The 27,300-nt window shown below is 37.1% G+C and overlaps 1 protein-coding gene across 4 annotated transcripts in view; it reads right to left on the bottom strand.

Annotated features, from left to right (window-relative positions):
- Nucleotides 1-27,300, bottom strand: part of cdc14a (cell division cycle 14A) — a 123,268-nt gene that overhangs the window by 40,457 nt on the left and 55,511 nt on the right. For 2 of the 4 annotated variants that reach the window (XM_062979530.1, XM_062979529.1), the window contains exons 10-14: nt 24,939-25,077; nt 21,368-21,527; nt 18,454-18,569; nt 17,131-17,178; nt 14,072-14,200 (exon numbers count right to left, since the gene is read on the bottom strand). In XM_062979530.1, the coding sequence (XP_062835600.1) occupies nt 14,072-14,200; nt 17,131-17,178; nt 18,454-18,569; nt 21,368-21,527; nt 24,939-25,077 (592 nt within the window). Of the gene's footprint in view, nt 1-5,016; nt 7,287-13,083; nt 13,409-14,071; nt 14,201-17,130; nt 17,179-18,453; nt 18,570-21,367; nt 21,528-24,938; nt 25,078-27,300 lie in introns of those variants that run through there. The other 2 variants (XM_003220043.4, XM_008109147.3) reach the window with 2 other exon arrangements.

Genomic DNA, 27,300 nt, shown 5'->3' with positions numbered 1-27,300 from the left:
TGCAGGAAATGGATTTCACAATTAACATTTTCCCAACTGTCTAATTAATCAAGAAGAAAATCAATTATTCCGCTCATTACATTAATCTTTTCGCAACATGAGATAGTTCATTGTTAAGGCTGTGATTATAATAGTAAATTTGAACATTACAGTAGAGTCTCACTTATCCAAGCCTCGCTTATCCAAGCTTCTGGATTATCCAAGCCATTTTTGTAGTCAATGTTTTCAATATATTATGATATTTTGGTGCTAAATTCGTAAATACAATAATTACAACATAACATTACTGCGTATTGAACTACTTTTTCTGTCAAATTTGTTGTATAACATGATGTTTTGGTGCTTAATTTGTAAAATCATAAGCTAATTTGATGTTTAATAGGCTTTTCCTTAATCTGTCCTTATTATCCAAGATATTCGCTTGTCCAAGCTTCTGTCAGCCCATTTAGCTTGGATAAGTGAGACTCTACTGTATATGATTAGTTTGGATTGGGTAATATTGCTTTGATCATTTTTTTCATTTATTAGACTATACATCTTTTTTACTAGAAGTACAAATCTGCTCTATAGGGTAGTTCAGTTAATACAGTATACGCAGTGGAGCTCCCAGTGGCGCAACAGGTTAAACCGCTAAGTTGCTGAACTTGCTGACTAAAAGGTTGGCGGTTCGAATCCGGAGAGTGGGTGGAGCTCCTGCTGTTAGCCCTAGCTTCTGCCAACCTAACAGTTCGAAAATATGCAAACGTGAGTAGATCTCAATAGATACTGCTCTGGCAGGAAGGTGACGGCACTCCATGCAGTCATGCCAGCCACAGGACCTTGGAGGTGTCTAGGGAAGGTCAGGGAAAAACCTTCACCTTCACCTACAGTATGTGCATTACTGGAATACTGCAGTACTGGCGTGCTCTGTTTTCCTTGTGTGAATGAGCCATCACAGCTCAAAGTCAACTAAAATGAATTGTCCAACACACCAGTATAGTCAGTCCTCCACATTTATGACTTTATTTGCAGATTAGATTAATATCCTGTCTCTTAGACAGCATATTAATCTAGGCATTTGTATTTCCTCCAGCAGAATTATATGGTCAACTTATAGTGGAAGTTGGTCATTGAGTTGCTCTGGATGATCTGAGATTCCTAGAGAGGTGTTTCCTCAGATTAAAAAAATAGTGTTTTTTTAAATGCAATTTCCCCACTTTTGCAGGGGTTCTGCATCCGTCAACCCCACAAAAGTGGAAGACCTACTGTATTTACACAGAGGAGTAAGATGGTAATAAAGTGAATTTTGAAGAGTGATTGTTTGGCTTGAACAAAGACTATTTATCATTTTAAGTGCTACAGTCTACTTAATTATCTTAATTTCCTGCATTAGGTCTCTCTCTCTGTAAGTAACACTTTTCAATGCTGACAATCACCAAATGTTGATTTATTTTAAATGAAATGAAATCATTGTGGGAATAAGCCCTGACATAAAAAACAAAGGTGATTCAGAAGACTACAATCTGTTCAACAAACCGATTAAGAAGAAGGCAATGTCTCACTTCTAAAATGGAGTGATTCTGGAGTTCAGACCTTTCTGCCTCCAGAAACTACAGCAAAAATCACATCTCAGCAGGATTTATTATTCCCTGCTGAGAGCAAAGTATCCTTTACAGGAGTAAACCCCCTTCTAAAAAGAAGGTTTCATTCATTCAAGGCTTGACATTCAAACTGGGTTCTGAAGCTTGACTCTATTATTTCCAAATAATAGATATAATCTTGTAATTTTCAGAGGTGCTATCAGTACATAATGCTATACATTGACTGTAAACACACAGTAGAAATAATGCCAATGGAAAATGACCACCAAGAAAGATCTTGTACATTTACATCCATAGTGGTTTTTACAAACACTATGAAGTGTGAAGTAAGCATGGGTCTGTAAACTTGAAAACTCACAACAAAAATACTGAAAACCACCCAGTATCCCCCAGTATAATGAAACAAGGAGCATAGTTTGAAGCCACAGCTCTAAACAGGCTCTCCGTTTCATATCTCTTTGAGTTTTGCTAGTTTAAAGGGAGCTCTCTAGTCTGATTTATTGGACCATTTTAGTGCATTGTCTCAGAGAGATAATGAGCAACAATCATGACAAGCCCTTATGAAATGCGACAGCATTTATGCTCTCAAATACCAGGCTTGACAAAAACAGCCTCATGTGGAATTACCACCACCTGCTCCATCTTTGTCTCCCCAAATTGTCAACCTGTCTCTTGGCTTGAAGATAAAATTCCACAGGGATTTTAGCTGTCTTTTAAAATCAAAAACACCCTCTCTCTCAAATGTTACTTTCTAAAAGGATGAAAAGCAGCAGTAGCTCAAGGGATGGGACAACCATACCTTCAGTATGAAAAACGGGAAGCCACTCCAGCATGTACTATAGCTAACATGAACATATCTCTTTTATGTCTAAGAGTGTTTCCCCATGGTGGAAAGTCTAAAATATGAAATTTGACAGAACAAAATGATGTGGCACTAGGGCCACTAAGAAATTCCTTCCATGAGAACTGATTTGGCAAACTCCAATACCCTTCTCAAGTTGCTATTTTTGTTCACAGAAATCTGGACATTTGGTGAAGAAAAGAGGGACTCTTTTGATGAAAGCATCCACATATAATCTAATGAATTAACTTACCCACCATCATTATGGAAAACACTGCCTAGAGAAGAGTGCTTGGCTTGTCAGTACTTGTTTTAAAAGCACTTTTATTGTAGCACACATTTTTCCTTTGCTAGGGGCCTCAATCCTATGCAGTACTAGCCAATTAGCATTGGCACAAATCAACTTACTTCCTTTCCCCTCCTCCTGCAATCCTTAGAATGAACAAAAAACTAGCTCTGTAAGGTTCCCGGGCTGCCAAGAGTTGGTGCCCCTTTCACACTACAGAATTGCAGCCCTATTTTTCCACTTTTACTGCCATGGTTCCATTCTATGCAGTCCTGGACTTTGCAGTTTGATGAGGCATTAGCAGTCTCTAGCTGAGAATTCAAAATGCCCCTTTCCTGAACAGCAAATCATAGGATGCCTAAACACCATTTTTAAGTTAAACTAATAAAATGTGTGATGTTTTATGGAATTATACTTTATCCTCTAGTTTATGTACTAGCTACTACAGATTTTTTTTGGGGGGGGGGGGAATGAAAATAATTTCATTTTACTAGAAACTGTAAAGATATTCTAGAGAATATATCAGTGCACTGAAATATGACAATACAGTAGAGTCTCACTTATCCAACATAAACGGGTCAGCAGAACATTGGATAAGCGAATATGTTGGATAACAAGGAGGGATTAAGGAAAAGCCTATTAAAGATCAAATTAGGTTATGATTTTACAAATTAAGCACCAAAACATCATGTTATACAGAAACATCATATTTGACAGAAAAAGTAGTTCAATATGCAGTAATGCTATGTAGTAATTACTGTATTTACAAATTCAGCACCAAAATATCACGATGTATTGAAAACATTGACTACAAAAATGTGTTGGATAATCCAGAACGTTGGATAAGCGAATGTTGGATAAGTGAGACTCTACTGTGTATAGAATATTCCATGCCAATAATTGTTTTATCTAAATTTGTCTATAGATCAGAGCTTTCCAAACCGTGTCAAACATGTGAGCGTGCCAGGTGCAGTGTGTAGATGGGTTGTACAAACGTAATGAGAAATCTCTGAAACTTTTTATATTTTAAAAGTATAAATGTAAAGTTTTCATGAGATACATTGTATCCCCATACTTTTCATTATTATGAAGTGTGTATGTGTCCATCTCTTATATAAGTTGGTTTAACCTCTGGTTTGCTAGTAAAAATGCTTCAAGGCTTTCACCGACATGAAATGTTTGAAAAGCTCTGCTAGAGACAACACAATAGCCATACTGTTTAAGTATAGACTGTGATCTAGTTTGGGTTACTCAGTGGAAAAATGCAGAATATAAATGAAAAAAATAAATTTCAAAAGCCATTCAAAAATCGGAAAAAAGGCTGTGTGCCTTCATTTCCAATTTATGGCAACTCTAACACAAACCTATCACAGGAATTTCATGTAAATAGCTAGATCAGATAAATTGAAGATTGGTTGGGAGTGAATATAGGATGACATTGTAGGATGATAAGACCTTCTGACTGTAGTTGTGAAGGCTGCAATGAGCATTACGAGCCATGTGCCACAGCATCCAGCGCCAAATTCATGCAAGAGAGAGATTATCTTTGCCTTCCTCTGATGTTGACTTGCCCACGTCCACCCCATGGGGTTCTGTGGCTGAGTAGGGATTCAAACTCTGGTCCCTAGAGTCCTAGTCCAACACCTAAATAAACCACTACATAAAATAATTTTAGAAGAAAAATATGCCATAATATATGCTTTATACAACATGCGGGTGTGGAGAAGAGCAAACCACAGACCACTTACTACAATGCAGCCTGAGCCTTGCCACATGCACAATGGAGGACCTTCTTACAGTGACACCAGAGGCACTCCAAGTGGCCAGCTTCTGGTCAAAGGAAATCTAGCATAATGTCAAGTTTTTAACTTTGCTTGACTTTTTAAATACATTATAACTGTATCCTCAATTTGCCTCTGACATGATAAATAAAACACTTTTGAGCTTTAGAAATGAATCAATATCTAATATCTAAGACACCCCCTACAAGTTGTTCTCTACCAAGACTTCTTTAAACTTGCTTTAAAGCAGCTACTAAAATACTGAGAGCATCTTAATTTCTTAAAATTACAAGAAATAAATGCCAAAAATAGGTTGGGTTTGTTCCATTGACTGCCTTTCCAAGTCACTCTAACATTAAATAAAAGACAAGTTCTGACAGTTCTGCATTATTCATCAAGCCACAACAACTTCCTAAAATTTCTTCCATTTGGCCTTGTACCAAGTATTAGAAAGAATCTTAGCTTAACACATAAAGCTAAATAATATTTTATGTCATGCGATTAAAACAAAGGAATAAAGCTGCATAATTTGGATGTTTATTATTTATTAGCATTTTTATTTCTACATTTCAAAAATAGTACATCTTTCTAGTAACCAAGCTAGTAACAAAATACATGTCAAACTTTATAGAGGTAGAATTACCTTAGAATTTGCCTAATGCTCACTTATATACAGTACATTTCATGTACATATGATAAAATATTGCATCCATCGATTAAAACAGCTGCAATCAAGAATTTAGCCATCATAATTGCTCAACATTAAAAACTAATACATATATAGCACACTCCCTGCATTTCTTTATGAATGGCCTGCTTCGGATGATTTGCTACATGAGCCACAATACATAATACAAGCCTTTTGCTAAAACAGGTAGCCCCTTTGCCCTTCTCTTTGGAGGACAAGTAATTAAACTAGGAAGATCATAAGATGAAAGTTTTCTATTTTTCCTAAACCAGGACACTATAAGAATCATTAAATGCCTTTCAAATTATGTCATATCCTGGAAAATACAATGTACCAGTCTGAATGAAGTCGGAAAGCATAGTTTGAATGCTCATGCTCCAAAGGGAGTCAAAATGGGGAAAGGCTTGGACATCTTCTGGAGTTTTAAAGGAGATAGGATTGTTTGTTTAAAGGCAGACATTACCTTGAGTGCACCAATTTCTAAGCGTATTAAGAATGATAAATGATACGAGTGTTGCCATTGAATTTCTACTGCTATTTCCTTCTCAATTATAATGATAATGACAAGTAGTATATATACACATAGAAAAATAAGGGAACTGCAGTAATTAAAAAAATGATATGAAGGGTTCTAACTGAGGAGATATATATCTTTTCCTGTAACATTATTTGAAAAGGTTTGATGATTAACATGAACTAAGAATGAAATGCATTAAGATATTAGTCATGGCAACAGCATTTTGAAGGATACAGTACAGGAGAAGACAGTTGAATATGCAGATATAGTATGGTATACAGGCAACTTGTCTCTAACACTTACATAATCCAGAATGAAAACGTTACTTTCTGCATCCATATTTACACTTGTAGTGAGAAAAATATTTGCACAATGAAAGGTCCAGTCAAATGAAGAACCAAAGACATGAAAACCTTATAGGGTCAGTGAATACTGATGTTTTTCTTGCAATGTACAAATTCCTTCCCTACTAAACATTGCATTCTAGTTTTATATTTCATACAGTAGTTTTCACAATCAGTAATACAGAAAAATAAAGCTCTAAGAGAAGAATGTGGGTGTAAAACAAATCATTCAGTTGAAAACATTGACTGGTCTATTGCTTTAAATTACTTTCCCTTTGAATGAACAAAAAAAAAAATCCACGCGGTTAGAGCAGTCCTATTCCATAGATATATCATATACTTTTAAAAATGGTCCATTTTGAACATCAACATTTCAATGTTAAAAGCAAACATAAAAAATGAGACCAACATTAACTCGTTGTCCATCAGTAAAGTTTCTTAAAATAAAAGCCACAGTGATGTAGTCATAAAATGAAAATAAGCAGCTCTGTAACGAATGGCCAGTTTTGAGAGATGTGCAAAGGTTGCTTCCAAATGTGGATACAGATTTTTGAGCCCCTTTCTTCAACTCGCTCTCTTTGCATCCTGCAAAATTCAGGAGCCCTGTAAGGTGAGACTTTTCCATAACGTTTAGCGAACCTCTTCTCTTTGAATCAAGTGCAAAAATACCCTGCACACACAAACATTTCTGGATACTGGTTAATGTCTGAATTGTAAAATTATATATTCAAAAATATACATTTTTGGTAAAAAAAAAAGAGCTAATCTTAAATCAAAATATAGTCTACTTTGTACACAAGTGTGTGTATGTATGTATGTGTGTATGTGTATGTATGTGTGTATATATATATATATGCCATGATACATACGCATGTGTGTATACACATACACACACTAATATACTCAACACATAGACATTATAACATTGTATTCAGAACCATAATTACAAACATATTGCTAACATTAATTAGAAATGCCTTCAATATTAAAATCTTCCATCTGTACACAAAACTATAATATCCAGAAGTTTAACTTCAGTGCATTTGTAGTAGTCACTAAGTGATGTGTCTTTGGTTATCCAAAGACTTCATTTCTTTAAGTCCTATTCATATTTGAAGAGATCTTTTCCCCGCCGCTTGTTTTGTTTCCCTCAACATCGCTCCTTCTTGAAGAAATATGATTTTAAGAGCTGTCCGGCTTTTACCGAAGCAACAAGGCTTTAGTACTGAACATATTCAGACTGAAGGGACTGTGTAGGTGAAAACAAAAACCATAGTTAAGGTTCAGTGAGATACATATACATCAAGCATCATATGTGGTCTTCTTGCAAATTAAAAAGTTTTGCATTGCAATCAAAAGCTGGATGGAAAAAAACACAAAAGAGACAAGAAGGCCAGGCAATATATTTGTTTATGGAAAATAAGATGTAAACGGATATGGGAGGGAGCACAACTGAAGCAGTAATGTGTTTCCCACATTCCCAATGGACATATTAGCTTAACTTTCACTGACATTATGTGCACCTTGCTTTTCCTGCCCCCCCCCCAACCCCAGGTATGTATTATGAGAGCAAAACAGCAAAGATTTTCAGAAGGATCTACCCTCTGTGTTTCTGCATGAGTCAGAGCTACTCTGAGTTTACAATTAGGAGAAAGTCCAGAACAGTGACTTGTGTGAAGATACAGCAAGAGTTTTTCTTTGGATAGAAACAGTTCTGCTGTATTTTCATATCAGGAAGAAAGATGCTCCAGCAAAAACACAGCAAGGGTAAAGTCACATCAATTGGAGGAGTGCTTTAAGCTCAAGGGGGGCTTTAAAGGATTTATAGTCAGCCCTCCATATTTGCTGGGGTATGGGACACAGGTCCAACATGTAAATAAACAAACTGCTATTTTTTTTAACCTGCAAGGACTCCTCTCAGCGTGGCTCTATTGTCAACATCAGCTGGAAGTTGACCACAGAGTCACACTGGGGGACCTAGAGATCCCCAGAAATAACATTTTAAATCAAATCAAATCTGCAAATGTTTAAACAGAAAAGATGGAGGGATAACTGTACTGGGTTGCTGTGAGTTTTCCGGGCTGTTTGGCCATGTTCTAGAAGCATTCTTTCCTGACATTTTGCCTGCATCTATGGTAGGCATCTTCAGAAGTTGTGAGGTCTGTTGGAAACTATGCAGGTGGGCTTGCATAGTTCTTATACCAAACTCACAATTCCCTGATACAACAACTTCCAAAGAAATTGCCCATGTTGGGTCTGGTGGAGAAAATATGAATGGAGTCCTAAAACATTAACTAATTTATTATCACATTTATAAAATAATCTTCTATGTCTCACAGTACTCTTTGTTCTCTCATATTTCACAAAACATTTGGGAATGAATGCAGTGAACACCTTATGGCAGGGGTCCCCAAACTAAGGCCCGCGGGCCGGATGCGGCCCTCCAAGGTCATTGACCTGGCCCCTGTCCTAAACTTTAGACTTAGGGTTGACTTAAGTCTACCTGGTCTTTGGAGGTCTCTTTGCTTACTTATGGCCTTATGAGATCATCTAGATGGTCTTTGAAGATCTCTTTGCTTAGCTAGAGTCTTATGAGACCATCTAGATGGCTTTTGGAGGTCACTTTCCTTATCTATGGTCCTATGAGACCGTCTAGATGGCCTTTGAGGGTCCCTTTCCTTACCTATGGTCTTCTAATGGCCTGATGAATTCATCTAGATGGCCTTTGAGGGTTCCTTTCCTTATCTATGGTCTTATGAGACCATCTAGATGGTCTTTGGAGGTCTCTTTGCTTACCTATGGTCTTATGAGATCGTCTAGATCAGGGGTCACCAGACTAAGACCCATGGGCCGGATGCGGCCACCCAAGGTCCTTTACTTGGTTCCTGTCCTAAACTTAGGTCAACCCTAAGTCTGAAATGACTTGAAGGCACACAACAACAACAATCCTAATTTTGGACTATTTCATCCTAGTCCGGCCCCCCAACAGTCTGAGGGACTGTGAATCGGCCCTCCACTTAAAAAGTTTGAGGACCCCTGCCTTATGGAAATGAAACATTTATTTAAATTGGGAAAACTGAATATCAGGACAGCTCAGTGGCAAACTGGGTAGTGAGGGGGTGTTTTTTTGGTGTGTGGGACAATTATTCAAAGAAACAAACTGACTGCTTCATTGGTGCTCACATTTGGATTGTCATTAAGCATTTCAGCTGCCTCTTGCATTAAGTGCTTTAAAACAAAGGACACAGTCATAACCACCTCTACAATTTATCTTGGCAAAGAAAACAGTAAGATGAAATTGCACTTATTACGATCTAATTATGTTCATTTTAACTTCAACAATGGCAAGCATTCTTCACATTTCTGATTTCTGTTAAAAAAAAGTGAAGTAGGACAAAATCCATGTGAAATGAATCAAGGTAGCGGCTCAGAATACACTGAAACATTTGCTAAATATACTTCAGAGGAGAAGAGAAGAATGCAGTAAAAATCAATGGGCAGAATTATTATAAGAAGCAAAGAAAGACAGGGAGAAAGAGGCTTGAGTTAGTAGATTTAAAAGCATGCCATGAAAACCCTACTTCGTTATTTGTGTCTCTATCCTTTTCTAACAGTTGTACTAACAGATCCCCTCTGAACATAGAATTGTGTCTGAAAAGAGAAACTGGATTTCAAATTGCAATGTCAGAAGGGATATTAATTCTTAAAGCTAAGATCTTATTAAAATACTGTTCCAGTGCTAAGCTCCTGTATCTAGTTCTAAGTTCCAAAGAATCCAACAAGACTGAGAGCCAAATAAATTGGGGAAAGTAACACTGCCGAACACACATTTTTGTGCCTCAAATGTTAGACCTGACAGATTCCAAAAATGGCACCAATTTTCTCCTATCAGCTCTAGTTTTTGAGACAAGAACATATGCCATCTACCAGTCGCTATCTGCTTATCCATAGGAGACCATGATGGCCATATCTAAGAAAGTAGAGCTGATGTAGTCAATCCGATGCAATTTTTTGAATCAGTATCCAAAATAACCCAAGGAACAAACCTAAACACCAAGATAGCAAGAAATTTGGGGTTGGGCTGTGTTGGGGGTTGGGCTTACTAAAAGAAAGAAAGAAACAGATTACATGCATACAAACGTAAATATATTTACAAAAACATCACAAATGAGGACCAATTTGAAAACTAAACATCCATTTTGTTGCATCAGCATTAGACAGAGACAGGGTGAGATTAGTCCGATATAGAAGATCAAGGGTCCCTCTTGCTTTTCTTTTCTCCTTCACAGATATACTTTAAATAACCATTTTACATCATTGTACCTTTGAGCTTTTCCAGAATCCTTCCAAAGGAAGTATTACACTATTCTTTACAATGATTCAGAAAATAAATAAAACAAAAGGCAAAGACTCAACTATAACAGTAATAAAAAAAAATTTGGTAATCAAATTTAGGTTAAACTAAGTTGGAGATAAAATAATGAATAAGGCATTTAATTCAAGATATCTGCCATCCATGACTAAGATCAATATTGGATAGAGTTCTAATGCATTAAACTGTCTTGAAAACTAATACAGGCCCTAACCTGGATCTGATATTAAACCACACTAAAGAACACTCAAGAAAACTATAATATTGTTGATATGAAGTATGTTGCAACCTACAATTAGAATCACCATCATATCGTCTATAAAGATTAGGGCCAGAAATCATATCAGAAAATAATTTTTAAATTGTCACAAACAATTCATTGAGTGTTGGGAAATCCAGACAAGGAAAAGCTGGGACTCTTCAGTGTACAGGACTTCTTCTGTGCAAAACTCACACAGAACAAGCAATAATTAATTTCAGCAATTTTACACCTGCAAAAATGAAACCTTTGAAAACTGCACAGTTGTGGAAAACAATTTCCTGTTTGGGACCTATACACGTATATTTTTGTGCACAGAATTTCTGCACAGAAATATTATTTTTTGCAGATAAAATGTTTCCTGCACAAAAATGCCATGTGGAAATTTTGCACAGAATCGAGTCCCAAACCAAAAGCAGAATATGCAACTGCACAATGCTTAAAGACTACTGTAGTGGGCAAAACATTACCAAAAAAATATGCATTACTTCCTAACATTATAAACCACTCTCATTAAAAGAGAATTTCTTTATTTGTGAAGTAAATATAAAAGTTGCTTTCTAAAAACACAGGATTTATACTTTCATCTCAAGAAGCATGCACAATTTATACAATCCTGTCTTCCTGATTTGTAATTAAGTATATGGGTAGTGAAGGAATTGTAGTAAATCTCCACAGTAATTACCTAATGGTTTAGATCAGGAATAATTTATAGTTTTCTAAAAACATGGCAGAGGTGGAGACCATATTAGATCTCTTTGGGTACGACAGCACATGCCAATCATTCTACAAATTGTGATAAACAGATCCATTTATGAACACTCCCATTTTACTTTCCGACTTTTATGTTTGTTTACACATTAGGATGGTATATACCCATATACAGAAAGTCTAGAAATTTAAGTCAAATAACACTATATAACATGATTTTTGTTCCTGGCTTATAAATATCATTTCCTAATTGGTTCTATACATGGAAAAGGTTTATTAAATGCAAAAACTTTGTTTTTGCGGGCCATCCTGTAGCACATTTTGCTATAGTTTTTCAATGAATATCTCACAGAGTCTCAACTAATTCAACATAGTTTGAATGGCTATTTTTAGGTTTTAAAGAAATGGCTGTGTTTTGTTTTATATACATTTATTGTTTATATTGTTTTAATTCATGGATTGTGTTTTAACTGATGTTACTGTTGGGCTTGTCCCCATATAAGCTGCCCCGAGTCCCTTCGGGGAGATGGTGGTGGGGGTATAAGAATAAAAGTTATTACAGTTTGTGGCAGCCACAAAAATAAAATTTCTGGAGTATAACTACTACTTTCAAAGTAAGTACTACACAATTAAACATGAAATCACACTTTTAAACCAGGAACAAAAAAATCAAATTTTGTTACATAGTGTAATCAACCCCCTCCCCAATGTATTGTACTGTACCTCAACTCTTATTTAAAAGGGCACTGTCCCCTTCTTTGAGTAGAGTGGTGAAAGGCAAGAAACACTAGTTCCTAATTCTTGAAAGCACACAGGCATATTTTACTGCTTCTGCACTACACTAAACATTCAATAAAACAAGTCAAAGTAGCCTTGGGTTTACAGGGTGCAGCTTCAAACAGTATATCCCTACTGCAGGAGAGAGGACCAAATAGTGTTGGAGTCTAGCTTCCATCCCCTTCAGTGAGAGGAACTGCAATCCAAGAAAATCATCACGAATTCATTGCCCATCAGTGATTAAACCTTGAATCAGGAATTCCCACAGAACTGTATAATTAAGCAGCATTCTATGAAGCCAGTGATTTTGTGCCAATTTTTTTTTTAAAAAATTAACAATGAAATCTTGGAAAAAAGATGGTAATCATATTGTGTACCTAATTCATAAATTTCACAAAGACAGGACTCATTTTTTACATTAGGTTAAGGAGTCTGCTTTTGAGTTACATTCTTCTATAAACTTTATCAAATCTTTTAGTGGTAATAATCCTATAACCTATTTGATTCTGTTGTTTTTGAATAAATGAACCTTTGAATACATCTAAGGAATCAGGAAGATCTTACAGTGGTATGCTAGTTACACACTTTCCACATTTTTATTATTTTAATCATTTCACCCAGATAGTCCAACAAGCAAAGATGAACCCATAAAAACAGATGTTAGGGAATGAGAAAACTATCTGTTTCCACTACATCTAGTTGTTTTTGGAGTGAACGTTGAAGCGGCAGAAGATGTCCAATTGCTTTTGTTAAGAGGAGATTAGCAAATCTAAGATCCTATTTGCACAGAAGGAGGAAATCTCAAGATAGAAAGAAATCAGTAGGGGGGGGGAAGTGTCTAGATCATTAGAAATTGTTTTGAGGAAGCTCTGGCTGAAGAAAGGTTTTCTCAGATCCCTGGGAGAGCAGCTGAGGCTGTGAACTTACAGGAATCGATCGGCTCAGATATCTTGCTGGAGAAGCAGCGAGCCCCGTAAAGGATCTGTAGGTGCTGTACCCGTCTGCCAGGACGCTGGGGGAATTGGCATAGCTGTTGAGGTTGGTAGCACTAGAGCCACTCCTGTTGTACAGGTTGTTGTTCAGTTCATGGTAATTTCTGGCAGGCGGCTGTGCGCTGCCATTCAAATGACCGGAGATTTGGTTTACAGAATAACCTGTCCTAGTGGACGATGATGTCATTTTGCTCTCAGCATCATCTGAAGCAGCATACAGGTTCCCTAGAGAATTGGCTAGCCTGGAGTTTATGGAAACGCTGAATGGAAAACACATGCCGGGTAAAAAAAAACATACACACAAAATGTACATACATGTGATGATGACTCATGCAAGACACTAGTAGGAAAGTAACAAACCACTGTTAAAAAAATTAATTCAGCACAGCCTACATTTTTTCTCTCTGGGGTAATGTAAACTACGGAGCAATCACTGGGGAAAATTTTACAACAAGGTGTGATGCGGTAATGATAGTTGATTGTCATGGACTGAATAAGTACATATGAGCATGAGCTCCAAGAACCAGTAAATGACATGACCAAAGACATCTGGAATTTTTGGCATCTCCTAACTGACTATCTGTTTCTAGACTTGTATTAACAGGTGAGAGATACGTTTATAAGAAAAAAAACTCCATATAAGATCCTGGCACAAGGATTTTTAAACACAAGGTTGTCAGTATCACATGTATTGATCAGTATTCAAGGACAGTTCTTTATCCTATCAATTTAACCTCATCTGGAGTTCAAAAGGACATGTCAACTTTAGGATAAGGTTAAATATGTCAAGATTATCATCATTATTACCATTCAGTGCAATATAACAGGACAGTCAGAACCAGCTATTCCTCAAAATTTGGTTACTTTCACTCTCCTCTTCTAGCTCCCTTTCAAAATAAAAAAATCAGCAGAGGAAGGTGTACCTTTTTAAATTTGGGCTTGAAGACGGAGTATGTCTGTTTATTCTCTTTGCTGCAGGTGACACAGCAGCCGTCACTTTGGAAGACTTTAGAGGAGAGATACGCCCTTCAGAGAGAGAGGCCGTATTCAGTCTGAAAGAAGTACAAAAATAAAAAATAGTACTAAGTCCACATTACTTCAATCTGCATTGAATACTTCTGAACATCATAAAATAGCCTTAATATTTTGCTTACTTATCAGGATTCTTTTAAGAAAAAATCCCTCATCTTTATTCATGGCTATGGTTTATATTTATTTACTTATTTCTGATTAAAATGGGTTGTTCTTTTTTTGTATAGGGCTCAAATAATATTATTGCGATGTGATCAGCTAGACTGCATGAGAGGGAAAGTGAAATGAAAATATCTCCACACGCTTAAAAGGCCACAAATGGATTGAGGACTAGATTTAGTGGCATGGGATTTCCAGCTGAAATATGATTTTCTAATTTATATTGTGTGTGTGTGTATATATGTGTGCGTATATTTTATATATAATATATATATGTATGTGTGTGAGCGCGCGCGCATGCAGGCAGCCCCCAAGTTACAAACCTCCGATTTACAAATGACTTAGTTAAGAACTGGGGTGAGACAACAGGAAGTGAGTGAAATCTATCCCTAGTAAGGGAAATTAACTCCTGAAAGAGTTATAATGGTAAAAGGTGTCTCCACTGAAGCTTTCTCAGAATCCATGTTTCCAAAACAAGATACATTTTTCAAAATCCCAATTATCAGACAGAAAGTGGGGTGAAATCTTTTGAACAGGGGCACAGACCAACTGACTCCCCAGAGTTTCAGCAAACCTTCTTCCCTAAGATTCCCCGAGGACTCATTCACTCTTCAGTTTCCTATTCAAGTGCTAGCCAAGCTTGACATTGATTAGCTTGCAAAGCATTCATGGTGAATAGTGGCAATTCGGCAGATGTTATTTGTATTTCTTCAGTAGATTGCAGACATTTATATTTTTGTGACAGGGCAGGTTACTACCATTTGATTTTCTCTGGTAGTTTACTATATACAGTAGAGTCTCACTTATCCAACACTCGCTTATCCAACGTTCTGGATTATCCAACGCATTTTTGTAGTCAATGTTTTCAATAAATCATGATATTTTCGTGCAAAATTCAGAAATACTGTAATTACTACATAGCATTGCTGCGTATTGAACTACTTTTTCTGTCAAATTTGTTGCATAACATGATGTTTTGGTGGTTAATTTGTAAAATCATAACCTAATTTGATGTTTAACAGGCTTTTCCTTAATCCTTCCTTATTATCCAACATATTCGCTTATCCAACGTTCTGCTGGCCCGTTTATGTTGGATAAGTGAGACTCTACTGTACTTGACTATTCACTGAAATTATGTTTGTTAACATACTCTCCTCCATGATGATTCTATGGTATTGATCATAGTTTCGCACAGGAACATCCAGCTGTTCCCTCTCAGCATTTCCTAGGTCCTCCAACACAATTCTATGATATGTTTCCACTGGAAGTTGTTCATTTAAATAGGGTTTGCTAATTATATGTGGATTTCCATTTCCATGTTACTTTCAGGAACATATCCCCTGAAGATATAGGAGTCATACTATCTTCTTGGACTGAGCTGCTGTAAAGGGAAAAGTGCTGATATTTCAGAACATATTCCTGGGAGATATTTCAGAACATATTCCTGGGAGACTGTGATCTTACACTCTGAGCTATAGGCTATCATGGTAACATGTCCTGGAACAATTTCATTGGCAAACACACATTTTAGTGCCTCAAACGTTAGACCTGTTTTGGGGGTATTTGACCTGCTGGTTCCAAAATGGCATCCGTTTTCCCCTATCAGCTCTAGTTTTTGAGCTACAGAACATATGCCATCTACCACTTGACATCTGCTGGCCCACAGAAGATCATGATAACCATACCTAAGAAATTAGCGCTGATTTTTTTTCGTATCAGGAGCAACTTGAGAAACTGCAAGTCGCTTCTGATGTGAGAGAATTGGACAATGCCCAGAGGATATCCGGATGTTTGATGTTTTTACCATCCTTGTGGGAGGCTTCTCTCGTCCCCACATGGGGAGCTGGAGTTGACAGAGGGAGCTCATCTGCGCTCTCTCCGGACCTTTAGGTCAGCAACCAAACCTTCTAGTCAGCAGTCCCGCCAGCACAAGGGTTTAACCCATTGCACCACTGGGGGCTCCTATTAGAGCTGATGCAATCTATCCATGCAATTTTCTAAATCAGCACCCCAAATAACCCCAGAAAGAGGCAACCCCACAAGACACCAAGATTTTTTTGGGTTGGGCTGTGTTATTTGTTTGACACTTCCAGAGTTGTAACCCTAAATCCTAAAGCATTCAAAACTCTGCCACAAAATTCCCCTATAGTACCATGCTATTTGACATCTGAATGAAATAATTAGGATTTAGGATACAATGCCATAAAAATGCTGATGGTATGCAGCTAAACTGAAACCTATATCTGCCAAAATGGAAATTCTGTGGACTGAGATAATGACTGGCTCAGGATCACATGTACCATGTCTTTCACCCTTAACCTGCAGGTTTACTGCCTGTATATACCCTGAGATCCTGCAATGTCTTTGCTATTAGGATGGCAGGAGTGGCCAAAATCGCCTTGTACCAGTGTGTTGTACCTTTATTCACCAGGTGCGCTTTTTCCTACTATAAAAATCTCTAAACCTTTCCTCCTGCAAAATACTATAAATTTTTAAAATTCATTTTTAATTAATTAACAACATACAGTGTGTAAAGAATATAAAATAATGAAAATTTTGCAAACACTTAACTCCACCACCTAGACCTGAACAATGCAAAATATTATAAATAAGAATAAGTACCAAACACAAATCTTTGAACAAGTTTGACTAGGAAAGTAGTTCTAACAAGCACCTCTATCCAGCTAACGATCAGTACTGGATGAGTGGAAAAATTCAGAAGGTTAAAAGATTAGAAGTCAATTAACATTGTAAGACTAATTTCTTCCCTCTAAATTATGGAATCAAGTACCTGAAAGGCTGGGATATGGATCTGGTGTGCAATTTCACATCTTCTAACCTAGAAAAATCAATAGCATTTTACATCAAAAGCATCAGACTTGAAAAGCACAGGACATATAATTGATTTATTACTGGATTTCTACCGTTTTATATGGCAGACATGAAAAAAAATCTTATATAACAGTCCAATTAAAAGCACATCCACGCAGCAATAAAACAGGAGTTTACTACCCACAGCAACAGAATAATAAAACAGTAGTTTACTACAAGGAAAGTACTGTCACCCTCCCCAAGTTCTGCAAATATTTCATGAGAAGGGAGCAATCTTCGTACTCTGTCATAAAGAGCAGAAGATGAAAGTATGAGGCTAGAAGCCGATCCTTGGGAAAGAATCAACAATTTACAAGCTCCCAACAAGGTCTTCACTCTCATGTTCATATACTCACTATAACGCAGCTGGTAATCTTAAAGAAAAGAGGTACAGATAAAGTAGAGACAGGGGTTCAGTGACAAGAGCACAATGTTTTCATAAATATGGTGCCAGGTGTATCTGGGATGGGAAGCAGAGGCAGGAAGAATGGTGCTGGAAAACAACTCTGCATGAATTGGGAAAACCACTGCAAGACTGAGCAATACAGCAACAGAACAGGCAGGCCAACGGTCCAATAGCCTATGCTCGTATATCAGCAGACATTCCTTCCCAGAGTATTTCAACCTTCCTTTTCATTAAAATAAATTTCTTCAGTCAAATATAAGGATAATAATACTAATACTGTACTAATAATAATTTTTATTATTACTACTACTAGTAGTAGTACTACTACTACTACTGCTACTATTTTACAGTTAAGATTTAAGGGAAGAATATTTACCACATTGAATTTGAAGGGGATACTCAACCATGCCCCCATTAATTCTAAAAGGAACTTTGATCTTTCTGAAACTCTGACAATAGGGGTCACTGTTAAGCAATACATGGTTTTTTAGTGCTACAATAAAAGTATTATTGGAACTTTAGTCATATTTTAGGGCACTAAGGGGAAGGCTTGATGAAAAGAGCTAAGTCACCATTTGCTGAACTGAAGAAACTTTTATAGATTTTGGAGTGTGGTGGTGTAAGATTTACAGTTACATCATTTCGTACCAGCTTTCTATAAATACTTTTGGGGATGGAGGGGATTAGCCCCCAATAGTACAATCAAATAGTATTTCAAAGCCACACCAGGAAAGATTTAATTTTCAAAAAATACATGGATATTAGTACAAGACCATGTGCTACAAATAAAGCAATGCCAAGACTCATTGGACGCAAACACAGAAGTCAATCAATTACCTAAGAGCTCCTGTTGTAGCTGAACGTGGCTGTCTCCGAAGTTTTAAGGCACGGAGTTTATCTCCCTGAGTCATGCCATTCTTAGTTTCTACTTCTGCATTGTCCTCCAGATCATTCTGAAAAATAATTGCAATGCAACAAAATTAAAGATATACTAAAAAGCATTTTATATGGGAGCCCGCCATTTGACCAAGAAGTCACATCACTCTCCCTCCTTAGGGAATATTGGGCCAGTTTTTCATCATGCATGGGCTCATGTCCCAATTTTTCATACTATAAAAGGAAAGAGTTTCGTATTGAAATGTGAAGGCTGAAAACCAGTCAATCTAGAACATCAGGAGCCGCGGTGGCACAATGGGTTAAACCCTTGTGCTGGCTGAACTGCTGACCTGAAGGTTGCCGATTCAAATCCACGAATCAGGATGAGCTCCCATCTGTCAGCTCTAGCTTGCAGGGACATGAGAGAAGCCTCCCAGCAGGATGGTAACACATCTGACTATCCCCTGGGCAACGTCTCTGTATGCAGCCAATTCTCTCACACCAGAAGCAACTTGTAGTATGTTCTCAAGTCACTTCTGGCACAATAAAAAGAAATCTAGAACATAAACTGGAATAATAAAAGGAAAAAAGAATCTGCCTCTATCACTTTTGGATTTATCCTATACCAAGCTCCCAAGTGGACAAAGCTAAAACCACAATATTGTTTTGATCAGGTCTAGGCTTGTGACTGAAATATAGGATGCTGCCTTATATTGACTCAAACCATTTGTTCACCTAGTCCAGTATTATCAATTCTGAGTGGCAACTGTTCTCTGAAGCATGGATTCTTTCCTAAACACACCTGGAAATCCACTCTGAGCTCTCTATCAAGTATTAACTAGACCAAACTCTACTAAGTTCCCAAAATCAGGCAAGACTGATAGTTTTCAAGGTGATATGGTGATATTAATACTGTCTATTCTAATACTGTACTATTTATTAATGATAAATCCTAACTTTTTACTAAAATAGGTAAAGGTAAAGGTTTTCCCCTGACATTGTCTAGTCGTGTCTGACTCTGGGGGTTGGTGCTCATCTCCATTTCTAAGCTGAAGAGTCGGCGTTGTCCATAGACACCTCCAAGATCATGTGGCCGGCATGACTGCATGGAGCACCGTTACCTTCCCACTAAAGAGGTACCTATTGATCTACTCATATTTGCATGTTTTCGAACTGCTAGGTTGGCAGAAGCTGGGGCTAGCAGCAGTAACTCACCCCGCTCTCCGAATTCAAACTCCCAACCTCTTGGTCAGCAAGTTCGGCAGCTCAGCCCTTTAACCCACTGTGCCACCAAGGGCTCCTTACTAAAACAGTCCTACTCAAAACTAACAATAAAAATTACAGATATATATTACAAAGCTGCCTTGGATCCCATTCCATGAGAAACTTGGGATATAACTTCAATGTAAACAAACTAATGTAAAAATTATAACACATCAATTAAAATCTGTGCCAACATGTAAAGCTCTAATAAAATCACACCGAGTTAGGCAGAGAGAGAATGAGAATAGTATCAGTAGTATTCAGCAGCCTGACTGGAATCCACTTCAATATTAAATCAGCTTAGATGAAAAAATCCTGCTAGAATAAAAATATCTTTGCCTTCTGGCAGAAGGAACAGCAGAGTCTGAACTAACCTGATCTCACTCTGTTGGGAGCCCCAAAGCCTGGGAGCAGCCACCATTAAAGGATTATTAACCAGGAATTTAATGCATGTGTGGTAGTTACTAAAGCACTGCTTCCCCATCTCTTCTCAAAAATAACCATCCAAACTTCAAACACATACAAGTTTGCATGATCATTTCATGTGGAATGAAGGCAGGAACAAATGCCATAGTCAAGTCATTCTGATCACTCCCCTCACAGTGAGTATTCTGCTTAGTCCTTGTTATGTCTCAATTTAGAAACTAATATTGTTTAATACTGATTGGCAAAGATGTGAGAAGATACCATAATGGCCAAGAGCTCCATTTTGGAATGACAGTAGTAAGAGACAAATAGATGTATTACAAGAGCAGTTCTACAGTGGAACTTTCTGCCTCGGAGTGTGGTGGAAGCCCCTTCCACTGAAACTTTATAACAGAGGCTGGATGGTCATCTGTCAGGGATACTTTGTGCTTTTCCTGCATGGCAGAGGGTTGAACTAGATAGCCTATGTGGTCTCTTCCAACTCTACTATTCTATTATACAGTGTTCCCTCACTACTTCACAGTTCACTTTTCGCGAATTTGTTTTTTTTGCGGTTTTTCAATAAACTCTAAAAGACTATTATAAATAATAAAAAATTACAATTTACAGCCTAAGGAAGAGGGAAAGGAGAAGCCGAAGGGAGAGAAAAGGAGTCCAAGCGGCAACGGGAGGAGAAGGAGGCAATTTATCAACACACGATTGGTTGATAAAAACTTAAAATAGTGTATAACTACTAAAATAATGTATAAATATTAAAATAAATATAACGTCCCTACTTTGCGGACTTTCACTTATTGTGGGTGTTCCTGGAACCTAACCCAAGCAATAAGTGAGGGAACACTGTACACGTTTGTCATAGGATCCCACCTACACACTCCCAAGCTGTTAAAGATCCATACAAAGTTACTGGTGGAGGTAATTTGGCAACTTGGGGCTAAGTGTTAGCAATACACTTATAACACTCAGCTCTCATTCTACAAACATAATTGGTATAAAGTTGCTGCTTCTCATACCTAATCTACTCTATTTCTAATAACGTAAAAACAACTCTACACTGTTTTGCATCATTGTATAGCTTATATAAAATACAAACGTATTATAATAATTGTTAAACACATTTCAAAGTGTAACATCTAAGTACTGCTTTTTAAGATAGCAATTGCAGAGAATTCCAGTGCAATTTTACCTCTCCATATCTATCCATATTTTCTATTTTACTCAAAGTCCCACTGATGGAAATGTCATCAAAGCCAGACAGAACTTTGTTCACACTGTCTTCACCTACTCCTTTCGGTTTCTGTTTGGCGCGAAAGATATCTCCTTGGACCCATAACATTGATTGCTTTCTGTTCAAGAGTAAGAAAGAAATACAAAGTTACCACCAATATGTCAAAAGCCACAGTAAACATATAATGTTCAATAAAAACTGCTAGTTGCATGTGGTGTAGGATGAAATAAATCATATTCTATAGGAGGGAGAACTTCCATCTTCCAATCTAAAAGGCCTTTTGCTACTGTTTTTTTAATGCCATTTATTCAATGTAGTTTATTTTTCTATGTATTTTACACTTTTGATCAGGGAAGCATTATCAAAAATATATTCTAAGAAATTTGTGAAAAGTGTTTTAATATGTCTTTACAAAATTCTGAATCATCTTCTACCCTCTTAGAAAATAAGAAAATAGAAAGCTGCAATAACATATTTAACTGAATAGAGGGAGAGGGGTTAATGTTCCCTCCTCCCGCCCTCTGGGTCTCACTGGTGCATCGTAGCCCATCAAAAGTGATGTCATGGCACTTTCGGCTGCCACTTGCAACAGGTAATTGGCCCGAACAAAGATGCTTGGGCAGGATGTGATGTTAGCAAATCAAATCCTTGACACATGTATAGTTTTGGTGCCTTTGCCGTGGAAAATTATCAAAAACTATTCACATGTTTTATGAAAAAGTTTGGGAGGATTTGGGTTTAGGGCAAAATGTGACCCAGGAGCTGCACTTTCGCCACCCCATTCTTGCAAATACAGCAAATCTAAAAAAAAAAATGATTACAGACCATTGTTAAGAATCCAAATGTTTGGCACGTTTAGTACAAATCACACACCTGACCTTTTGAGAACCCCAGCCAAGTTTTCTTGAAAACATCCAACTAAATTCTGAAAAACTGATGGATGAATAAAGGTTGTTTTTAAAGAGGCCAAGGAAGCTGCATTAGTAAGCAATCATCACATCTTTATTTTTCCCTCATGAAGAACAAGCTTTGGTAAATTATACCGTTTTCCTCCATGAGCGATCTTTTCCTGCAGTTTTGCTTGGTAGAGTGAAGTGTGACAACTCTGGCAATAAGCCCAAAGAAAGAGTGTTATCCACATACTTTTGAGTCAGAGAAAAGCTCCCATTGGGAGGTTATATAACTGACGAAGAGAACAGGATTAGAAAGCTGAAAAAAGTATTCCTGCTTAGAGTGAGGAAGTTGATATCCAGTATAATTAAGAGTGATCTGAGATTACAGTGCTGACAATGCAAGCCAAGTTAACCCTTGGAAGGACTGCTAGGAATGTCACATGTACACAGATAATATTGGCAAGGTCAATTATCCCTTTCAAAGAAACTTGCTTGTGCTCCAGATTTTCGTCGTCACACACCACAATGTGTATGTGAACAACTGGTTTAAAATTGGTTTCTGACATTTTTAGAATTAAAAGTTCTTTGTAATGGAGCTACCGCTTTGAAGTCAGGTACCTGAAAGAACTTGAAAATGCATGCTGTATTATTTCAGCTCTCACATATACAGTCCCTTTCAGAAACATTCACATAAGTCAGCCTTCCATATCTGAAATGCTGCCCCTTCATTCAGTCTTAGAAATATTTGAATCTAACACAGATAACCCTGTGAAGTTTTTGGAGATGCTTTTCTAATCTACTGTACTGAGAAGTAACACTGCTTGAGAACCCCATAATTTTGTTTTGTTAATTTTGACATTAGTCAGTTTGGTTCTTTTAGTCAAGTGGAGATCTCCATTCCAGCAATTCTGTTGTTTATTGATGTTCTAACTTACATCACAGAATCTATTTGACATAGATGCTTCTGTGTTATCTACTTTATCTGCTTCTATGTTTGTGCTAATAGTTAAAAAGCTAACAACAAGCACCACATGGTTCTTGGTTGTTTTACTCACACATATTAACACAACTACACTTTTCAAAAAAAAAAAAAAGGTGAGTGGGCATCACAGTGAACAAAACCAGATGACAAGATAATTCAACTTTTAGATTGGGCACATTTGTGCATTTCATTACAACAAGGAATACAGAACTCTCAATTGAAAACCTACTTTTTGGCAAAATCATTGTTTTTTTTTAACCACTTGACCTGTAATTTTTATGTCAATGTTATTTTATTAATAATAATCTAAATAATTAATTAACATTATTATTATTAATAATAATTGCTGCTGTAGCTGTTATTTTACTGATTATACTGTATTGATTGTACAAAATAATGACAGCATAAAACATTTGGGAACAACTTAAATTTATACATATTTAAAACAACCATTCATGATAAGACGGTTATTGCTTGCCTCTGGCATTTAAAGCTGTGACCTTTAGCAAAGAGGATAAATGCTCAAAGTTCCTCTTCAGCCGATTTACCAATCTGCTCATGTTTTCATTCCAGGAAATTAAACTGCTACATTTAATCTTGCTAAAATCAATATGATCTCAAGTGGCTCTATGCATTTCACTAACTAGACATAATTGAAGATTATACACATTCTGTAAATCAGATATGGGCAATGTATGAGTTACTGCAATTTCTACTTAGTTACTCTTGGGTGATTTGTTTTCAGAAAAAGTAGTCATGAAGATCGCAATGATATTAAGCTGCATCTCATAATTCATTGCCTAGCCGCAGCAGGCAACTACATCTGCAGGAGTCAAGTGCATGCAAAACCACAGCTGAAGTCATGCACAGGTCCCATGACTTATAGAGAATGAAAAGGCCTTTCATAATTCGTGTTGGGGGTCTTCCTCGTGTCAGCACTGTCACAATATCTAGAAGGAGTCACTACACAAGTACTGAAAAACCACTGTTTAGTAGACTTTGTATTACCTTCATTTTGAATAATTTTTTTCTTCAAGTTGAATACTTTTTCAGTTATTGCAACAACTGTGCTTCATTTAATTAAAATGGACTCATTGAACATGAATAGATAGATGGTGCAAGTTTTCAAAGCAGAATGGTAGAACTGTGCTCAAAATGTGCATATCAAATATTATTGATCCCAAGGACCTGAAGGGGAAGTGCGAGTACACATTTACATGGCTCCAGTCTATAGGTTTTTCTGTATAGTAACTTTCCTCAACAAAACCATCTTTCAGCACTTGTGGGTAGATTCACCCAGCTACATGAAGGGTCAAGGTGGCACAGTGAGGAAGTTATGTCTTTCGATAGGTCTCATTGTATTGCTGTCAGCTTTCCTATACTTCAGCTTGAGCTGGAACTAATAGCCAGATGGCATCAACATTCACTTTACAAATTACAGAGAGAAGGCATATTTAGTTTATATATTGAGTCACCTTAAATTAAACAGCTGAAAATATACAGTTGCAACACTCCGATTTCAAGAAATTTTAAACTGGAAACTGTATACACAATTAAACCCTGGAAAACTCCAGGAAAGCCACCATAGAACCTGGCTGCAATAAGAGACTTTCTATATGAAAAACAAATGGCGAATCACAAGTGTTGTACTTACTCTTCCAGAAAGTGCTGCTGGGGTCCAATAATAGAACCTGGCCGGCACATTCGTATCCAAGCAATGGCTTCAGAATGTGTAAATCTATAATGTTTCATTATATAACAGGCTATCAGTGTTCCTGTTCTTCCTAGCCCAGCTGAAATAAGAGGGAGGGGGAAGACGAAAAATTAAGCATAGATATACTGATAAATATTTCATAAAATTGTTTCCTTGTATCATGTTTTACAAAAAGAACACCAGCGGAGTGTATTTTAAGCCTCATGGGTCTATCACAGTGCAAACATCCTGCTATATCCCTCAGAGCCTTGCTAATGCCTGTCTTAACCTCTAGTAGCCTTTCTATTCCTGGCCAGATAATTTAGAACATATAACCTCCTAGTTTTGCTGAACACCACCACATTGCTTTGTTGAAAAACTGAAGACACATGTCAGGGTAGAACTGTATGCGAAGTGTGGCACAGAAACGATTTATTAACTTCTTCTTTTCCTTTCAACGTGTAGGATCATTTTTAATTATGCAAGAATTTCAAAATACAGGATAAAAAGTATCACACTTCACTGGCTGCTACAATCAGGACCCTGAGCATGTCACAGGATAGGGGGGCTGATTTTACATTTAATCAGTTACATTTCTGTATTATTTTTTCATTCAAAATTTATTCAAAATAAATCTTCTGAGATGGACTTCTAATGAAACTTCCACCAAGATAGTTGGTGGTACTAATCTCACTGGGATGCACTGATGCGTATATCCATGTCTGTTTGGGACCATGGACCATGGCAGGGTACAGGAAATGAGAACAAAGGAGTGGAAAGCAAGAATTCCCAGGGGAATAATGCTATATCTTCTCCAGGGGGAGTTATTAGCCACCTATGTGTCCTTGTCTGAGAGTGTCTACCTTTCAGTTCGTTGTGCTTTAGTGTTTTAAAAAGTGCTTCAGCCCTAACCGTGTCCTGACAAGTGCCCTGCATTTTCCGGTTCTGGTTTCGAGCCAAGGATATACTATGGTCAGTTGCAGCACATTGTCTGACTTATTCCAACTTCCTGGTTAATTTTTTTGTTGTTGCCCAGTTTCTGGTTTGATGTGCGCTGCAGCATGCATGGGAGGTATAGGTTTCGTGGACACCCCACACTTGAGCCAGCTTTGAACTGCATTATATGTTCTGTGTAGAAAGGCCATGTTTTCCTTGAAATCCAGAAGGGAAGCCATAATTTTGAGTGTTGCAGTAACATAAAATTCCTCGAAAACAAGGTAACATTCAGCTATCACAGTATTAATCTTACTGTTGAATACTGTTATTCCTGTTTCTTTCACCAGCTTAACTTTTTGTGTTTTTTCTGTTCATCACTGCAAATTTATTCACTTCTGTGACGCTAAAAACTTTTACAATCCAGTCTTATATTGTCGGATGATCTTCTTCCAAAGTTGTGCACATAGCAAATGAGCTGCAACTATCACCTAGTGCAGTATTTTGTCATTTAGTTATTTTGTTTATTTTGCATTTCCAATATAATCAATTCAAGCTTTAATTTGTATCTTTGATTCAAAAAATTCATGTGTTGTTTTTGTAATTTGACCCAGAATTACCTTGCTTTTTTCAAGACCACCATATCTGGCAGAAGTTCTTTTTCTTTACATTTCCATTACTTATTGTTTCTTCCCTTATATATTTTGGCAAGTTTTGCTGTGGTCAGGGACCACCTATAATCATTTCATAACAATTTTCTCTAAGATTGTAACACAAAGTGTTCTTTAAACCCATAGTCCCCATTTATCTAAGTCTATGTTGTGTCTGATATTTTGTACATTCCTTTATCAGTTTTGATTCCATTTCCATGTTCAGTATGTATTCTTTCCAAAAAGGTGTTCTTGGTTAGTAGATAATTCCTTTTCAAACCAGCTTAGCATTTTGAGAAATACCTTCCTATGAAATGTGTCTTCTGAAATATGATCAGCTCAGGAAGCTGACATGGAAACAGTTTGTCCCTCATCACCTAAAAGATGCTTAACATTTCTGTCCCGAATGGCTCCACGTCATGTCAATTAGAGGGCTAAGCATTATACATGTACAAATACTCCTGTAAAAGCTTCCCCAACATCTCAGTTGCTCCTAACCTGCAGTAACATTCATCACTGAGATAGCTATTTAGGTGCTCCTATTCACAATTAGCTTCAGGATATGAAAAAGAGTAGGCAAGGACTGGATTCACCCATCCTGCTATGCACCCTTATTCCAGGGGAAATATGGATGTTTATTCATTTACTTTTTCTATAGCATTTGCAAAGAGATAAGAATGAATGTAATGTGGGCAACAATCTAGATTGGCTCTGGACCCTTCACGACAACATTACTGGAT

This window comes from Anolis carolinensis, chromosome 4 (genome assembly GCF_035594765.1).
Source record: "Anolis carolinensis isolate JA03-04 chromosome 4, rAnoCar3.1.pri, whole genome shotgun sequence".
In the NCBI taxonomy this organism is placed as follows: Eukaryota; Metazoa; Chordata; class Lepidosauria; order Squamata; family Dactyloidae; genus Anolis; species Anolis carolinensis.
Note: the sequence above shows the minus strand (reverse complement) of the source record. Positions and strands in the feature narration are given on the sequence as shown.